The sequence below is a fragment of the Saccopteryx leptura genome, chromosome 1 (genome assembly GCF_036850995.1).
Source record: "Saccopteryx leptura isolate mSacLep1 chromosome 1, mSacLep1_pri_phased_curated, whole genome shotgun sequence".
NCBI lineage: Eukaryota > Metazoa > Chordata > Mammalia > Chiroptera > Emballonuridae > Saccopteryx > Saccopteryx leptura.
Window position 1 is genome coordinate 332,547,624 of NC_089503.1, and position 7,433 is coordinate 332,555,056.

Sequence of the window (7,433 nt, forward strand, 5' to 3'; positions counted from 1 at the left end):
GAAGGAACCCTAATTAACATTTTAACAACTGGTTGGCCGAGCTCAACAGAAAATTAGGTATCAGTTCTGCTGAACCGGTGCAAACCGGCTAAATCCCACCACTACACACAATTTATACGAAAGTAGATTTGAACACAAACTTATTTTTTAACACAATCTTTTGATTTTGGTTTTAGGTTAAATTTTATTACTCTGCAACATTTCTCAATGTTGAGAATAAGTCAAAATCAAGCAATAGAAACAAACAAATAAATAATAAAGACTATAAATACAACAGATGGAAATATTAAACCAGAATTTAGGAGACATCAGAGATGAAAACAAAGGTTTTGTGATGACTGATATTATGGGAAACTTGACAGAATTAAAATTAATGATAACTTTAAAAGACCGAAGATAGCAATATATCAGTAATAGTTAACATTTAAGAAAAAAATTGGCCTGACCAGGTGGTGGTGCAGTAGATAGAGCATCAGCCTGGGACACTAAGGACCCAGGTTTGAAACCCTGAGGTTGCTGGCTTGTGTGTGAGCTCATCTGGCTTGAGTGTGGGCCTACCAGTTTGAGTGCTGGCTTGCTGTCTTGAGCATGGAATTAAAGACATAATCCCATGATCACTAGCCTGTGCCCGAAGGTGGCTGGCTTGAAGTCCAATGTCACTGACTTGAGCTAAGGGTTGCTGGCTTAAGTAAGGGGTCACTCAGCTGAAGCCCATCCCTGCCCCCCATTAAGGCACTTATGAGAAAGCAAGCAGTGAACAATTAATATGCCACAACAATGAGATAATGCTTCTCATCTCTCTCCCTTATTGTCTGTCTCTGTATGTCCCTCTGCCTCTTTCATGCTCTCTCTCTCTCTCTCTCTTTCACTTTCTCTTTCTCAAATGCACATATGTTTAAAAAGCAAAAACAAAAACAAAAAAACTAATGTGTGTCAGTGTATTTGACATGCATTACGTATTTCTCAACTAAAAAGAACACTGGAAGTTTTATCAGCACACCCATTTTAAGGACAAACAAATATTTATTTTGGACCAGTATATAAACATAGGTAAAGAGCCTGGACTCTTGAAATCACCTTGAACAGGAATTCAACTTTGATATGAGCCTCCATATTTCATTATTATCTAAGTCCTTACGTGTTGGGTCTACATTATTGGAGATTGTTCTATATTATTTTAAAATGTTTTATTTTTTATTTGAAGAGTAATTTTGTTCTCTGTTACTTTTCTAAATAAAGTCGCATTATTATTTTATAGAGTTTGTGCCCTTAATTATTGCTTTTATCTTTTGGGGGAACTTCTGTTTAGCTTCATCTTTTGCTTTCCTGCTTACCATGATTACAGTACTTAAATCACACACACATGTACACACACACGCGCGTCACTTTAATCTGCTTAATTTTTCTTTATAACATTTATACTTAGTTGACATTAATTTGTATATTTTTAAATTATTTTTTATTAAATTTTTAAATTCATGTGTTAACATAAATTTAAATGTCCCAATCAATATAACACCCTCACCCACCAACAACATGCCCCCATTTACACCCTTTGCTCCCCTTCTCTTGATTTCCTCCCTCCCCTTCCCTCTATGATTTGTGTTCTCATTATCTGTATCTATGTGTTACATATGTATAATTTTGCTACTCTCTTCACCTTCTTTGATCCCATCCCCCCATCCCCCTTCCCTCTGACAGCTGTCCCTCTGCTCCTTGTGATCCCGCCTCTGCCTCTATTCTGTTCCTCAGTTCACTGTGTTCATGAGATTCCACATTAAGTGAGATCATGTGATCTTTGTCTTTTTCTGCCTGGCTTATTTCACTTAGCATAATAATCTCCAAGTTCATCTATGCCATCACAAAAGTTAAGATTTCCTTCTTTTACACAGCCACATAGCATTCCACTGTTTATAGGTACCACAGCTTTTTCATCCACTCATCCACTTCCAGACATTCAGGCTGTTTCCAGATCTTGGCTATTGTAAACAATGCTGCAATAAAAAAGGGGGGGGTTCATATCTTCTTTTGAATCAATGTTTTATGATTCTTAGGGTATCATGCTAAAAGTGGGTTAGCTAGGTCAAACGGCAGTTCCATTTTTAATTTTTTGAGGAAACACCATATCATTTTTCACAGTGGCTGCACCAGTCTGCATTCCCACCAGCAGTGCAGGAGGGTTCCCTTTTCTCCACACCCTTGCCAGCACTTGTTATGTGTTGTTTTATTAATTAGCACCATTCTGACAGGTGTGAGGTGATAGCTCATTGTGGTTTTAATTTGCAATTCTCTGATGATTAATGATGTTAAACATTTTTTTTTCATATGCCTATTGACCATCTATATGTTCTCTTTGGAGAAGTAGCTATTCAGTTCTTTTGCCATTTTTAATTGGATTGTTTACCTTCCTGGTGTTGAGTTTTAGATAACTTTTGTTAATTATCCCATTATCAGATGTATCAGTAAATATATTCTCACATTGTGCAGGTTGTCTTTTAATTTTGTTAATGGTATCTTTTGCTGTGCAAAATTATTTTAGTTTGATATAGTGTCATTTGTTTATTTTGTTCTTTATTCACTTTCCCATGGAGCTATATCAGTAAAAATACTACTACAAGAGATATCAGAGAATTTTCTGCCTATGTTTTCATCCAAGATGTTTATGGTTTGGGGACTTACATTTAAGACTTTTATCTATTTTGAGTTTATTTTTGTGACTGGTTTAAGGTGGTGGTCTAGTTTCATTTCTTTTTGCAAGTATCTGTTCAATTTTCCCAACACCATTTATTAAAGAGACTGTTTTTACTCTATTATGTACTCTTGCCTCCTTTCTCAAATATCAATTGACCATAAGGGTGTGGTTTTATTTATGGGTTTTCTGTTCTGTTCCATTGATCTGTATGCTTGTTCTTATGCCAATATCAAGGTGTTATGGTTAAAATGGCTTTGTAGCATAACTTGATATCAGGAAGTGTGATACCTCCCACTTTGTTTTCCATTTTCAAGATTGCTGAGGCTATTCAGGTTCTTTTTTGTTTCCATGTAAATTTTTGGAATATTTCTTTTAGATCTGGGAGGTATGCCATTGGTATTTTAATAAGAATTGCATTGAATCTATAGATTGCTTTGGTAGGACAGACATTTTAATGATGTTTATTTTTCCTATCCATGAACATGGTATATGCTTCCACTTGTTTGTACCTTCCTTTATTTCTTTTTTCAATATTATATAAATTTCTGAGCATAAGTCTTCTACTTACCTGGTTAAATTTACTCCTAGGTACTTTATTCATTTTGCTGCAATAGTCAAGGAGATTGTTGTCTTACTTTCTCTTTCTGACATTTTATTGTTGGTATATAAAAATGCCACTGATTTCTGAATATTAATTTTATATCCTGTCACCTTGCTGAATTTATTTATCAGTAGTTTGTCCAGTAGTTTTTTTACCAAGATTTTAGGATTTTCTACGTACAGTATTTGTCAACAACAAATAATGACAGTTTTGGTTCTTCTTTTCTAATTTGGATATCTTTTATTTCTTCTTCCTGTCTGATTGTTGTAGCTAGGACTTCCAGAACTATGTTGAATAAGAGTGGTGAAAGAGAGAACTCGTGTCTTGTTCCTGATCTTAAGGGGATTGCCTTTAATTTTTGCCCATTGAGTATGATGTTGGCTGTCAATTTGTCATGGATGGCCTTTATTATGTTGAGGTATGTTCCCTGTATTTCCACTTTGCTTAGAGTTTTTATCATAATCGGGTGCTTGATTATATCAAGTACTTTTTTTTTTTGCATCTATTGATATAATCATGTGGTTTTTATCTTTTATTTTGTTTTTGTGATGATGCACATTTATTGATTTGTGAATGTTGTACAAGCCTTGCCTCCCTGGAGTATCCCACTTAATCATGATGTATGATCTTTTCAAAGTATTGCTGAATCTGCTTGCTAATATTTTGTTGAGAAATTCAGCATCTATGTTCATCAGGGATTTGGCCTACAGTTTTGTTTTTTGTTGTTGTTGTTTGTTTGTTTGTTTTTAGTGTCTTTACTTGGTTTTGGAATGAGGATAATGCTTGCCCCCTAAAATGAGCTTGGAAGCCTTCCCTCCTCTTAAGTTTTTTGAATTTGAGGATAAGTGTTATTAGTTCTTCTTGAGTGTTTGGTAAAATTCACCTGTGAAGCCATGCTGTCCAGGACTTTTATTTGCTGAGAGTTTTTTGATAACTGTTTCAATTTCATTTGTTGTAATCTAAGTTTTTGATTCTTCCAGATTGAATTTTGGAAGGTTGTATGCTTCTAGAAATTTATCCATTTCACCTAGGTTGTCCAATTTCTTGGCATACAGATCTTCATACTGTTTTCTTAAAATCCTTTATATTTCTGTAGTGTCAGTTGTTACTTCACTGCTTTTAGTTTCAATTTTATTTATTTGGGTCCTCTCTCTTTTTTTTCTTGATGAGTCTGGTTAAAGGTTTGTCAGTTGTGTTACTTTTTCAAAGAACTAGCTCTTGGATTCATTAATCTTTTGTATTTTTTAAGGCTCTTTGTCATTTATTTCCACTCTAATATTTATTATTTACTTCTTTCTACTTCCTCTGGGCTTTATCCTTTGTTTTTCTTTTTCTAATTCTTTTAGTTGCAGTTTTAGGTAGTTTGAACTATTTCTTTCTTATTAAGATATACCTGTAACACTATGAATTTCCCTCTGAGAACTGCTTTTACTCTGTCCCATAGATTTTGGGTTGTTGTATGTTCATTTTCATTTGTTTCAAGGAAATTTTTGATTTCTTCCTTGATCTCATTGTTAACTGTGGAGCAGCTGTGTTAGGTTTGCTCACCGGTGTACCAGCTGCACACACTTTGTTTGATTATTGCATAACCACCTGGCAGAGGCACATATGTTTAGCCTATATAAGGCTGTGGGTACTTGTGCTCGAGAGAGATGGGGGATTTTGGATGGCAGGTAGACTGCCCGCCAATGTGAGGGGTCATTCTTGCTATTTGTATGCTGAGGAAGAGGTTTTCCCCTGCTTGTGTGTTTGTCTGCTATTGTGACAATTTATTAAATGGAATGGCCCTAACATTTTCTGTCTCTGTAGTTTCTCTACTTTCTGCTCTATTCAAATGTGAACCTGCCTGACCTTTGCCACTGGCATTACATTAACCCATTTGTTATTTAACAACATGCTATTTAGCCTCCAAATGTTTAAATGTTTTTCAGTTTTCCTATTGTAGTTGATTTCCAGTTTCACGTCATTGTGATCAGAGAAGATGCTTGATATGATTTCAATCTTCTTAAAATTATTGAGACTTGGTTTGTGTCCTAACATGTGGTCTATCCTAGAAAATATCCCATGGGCACTTGACAAGAATCTCACACATAAACTGGTGAGCTTGGGGTTTTAAACCTGGGTTCTCAGCATCCCAGGCTGACATTCTATCTACTATGCCACTGCCTAGTCAGGCTAAACAGCAATATATCACTTAGAGTTATTTTGATATTAAAATTGTTTTATTTTTTTGCTTGTTTATTTATTTATTCATTTGAATTTATTGGGATGCCATTAGTTAGCAACCTCACACAAGTTTGAAGTTTATAATTCCGTAAAATGACATTTGTATAGTACATCCTGCACTGACCAACCCAAGCCAAGTCTCTTTCTGTCGCCATTCCTGCCCCCTTTGCTCACCTCCAGCTAGTCCCACACCACTTTCCCTCCAGCTACCCCAACACCACTTTCCCTCCAGCTACCCCACACCACTTTCCCCCCAGCTACCCCCACACCACCTTCCCTCCAGCTACCCCCACACCACTTTCCCCCCAGCTACCCCCACACCACTTTCCCCCCAGCTACCCCCACACCACCTTCCCCCCAGCTACCCCCACACCACTTTCCCCCCAGCTACCCCCACACCACTATCCCTCCACCTACCCCCACACCACTTTCCCCCCAGCTACCCCCACACCACTATCCCTCCACCTACCCCCACACCACTTTCCCCCCAGCTACCCCCACACCACTATCCCTCCACTTACCCCCACACCACTTTCCCCCCAGCTACCCCCACACCACTTTCCCTCCAGCTACCCCCACACCACTTTCCCTCCAGCTACCCCACACCACTTTCCCCCCAGCTACCCCCACACCACTTTCCCCCAGCTACCCCCACACCACTTTCCCCCAGCTACCCCCACACCACTTTCCCTCCACCTACCCCACACCACTTTCCCTCCAGCTACCCCACACCACTTTCCCCCCAGCTACCCCCACACCACTTTCCCCCCAGCTACCCCCACACCACTTTACCCCCAGCTACCCCCACACCACTTTCCCTCCACCTACCCCCACACCACTTTCCCCCAGCTACCCCCACACCACTATCCCTCCACCTACCCCCACACCACTTTCCCTCCACCTACCCCCACACCACTTTCCCCCAGCTACCCCCACACCACTTTCCCTCCAGCTACCCCCACACCACTATCCCTCCACCTACCCCCACACCACTTTCCCTCCAGCTACCCCACACCACTTTACCCCCAGCTAGCCCCACACCACTTTCCCCCCAGCTAGCCCCACACCACTTTCCCCCCAGCTACCCCCACACCACTTTCCCCCAGCTACCCCACACCACTTTCCCTCCAGCTACCCCCACACCACTTTCCCTCCACCTACCCCACACCACTTTCCCCCCAGCTACCCCCACACCACTTTCCCCCAGCTACCCCCACACCACTTTCCCCCCAGCTACCCCCACACCACTTTCCCCCAGCTACCCCCACACCACTTTCCCTCCACCTACCCCCACACCACTTTCCCTCCAGCTACCCCACACCACTTTCCCCCAGCTGCCCCACACCACTTTCCCTCCAGCTACCCCCACACCACTTTCCCTCCACCTACCCCCACACCACTTTCCCTCCAGCTACCCCACACCACTTTACCCCCAGCTATCCCCACACCACTTTCCCCCCAGCTAGCCCCACACCACTTTACCCCCAGCTACCCCCACACCAGTTTCCCTCCACCTACCCCCACACCACTTTCCCTCCAGCTACCCCACACCACTTTACCCCCAGCTATCCCCACACCACTTTCCCCCCAGCTACCCCCACACCACTTTCCCTCCACCTACCCCCACACCACTTTCCCTCCAGCTACCCCACACCACTTTACCCCCAGCTATCCCCACACCACTTTCCCCCCAGCTAGCCCCACACCACTTTCCCCCCAGCTACCCCACACCACTTTCCCTCCAGCTACCCCCACACCACTTTCCCTCCAGCTATCCCCACACCACTTTCCCCCCAGCTACCCCCACACCACTTTCCCTCCAGCTACCCCCACACCACTTTCCCTCCAGCTACCCCAAACCACTTTCCCTCCAGCTACCCCACACCACTTTCCCTCCAGCTAGCCCCTCAATTT

At 41.5% G+C, this 7,433-nt stretch overlaps 1 protein-coding gene across 1 annotated transcript in view; it reads left to right on the forward strand.

Moving 5' to 3' along the window:
• Nucleotides 1-6,985, forward strand: part of LOC136388423 (uncharacterized) — a 29,159-nt gene extending 22,174 nt beyond the window's left edge. The window contains exon 2 of the mRNA XM_066360284.1: nt 5,628-6,985. Within this exon, the coding sequence (XP_066216381.1) occupies nt 5,628-6,985 (1,358 nt within the window). The remainder of the gene's footprint in view (nt 1-5,627) is intronic.
• Nucleotides 6,986-7,433: the final 448 nt, after the last annotated feature.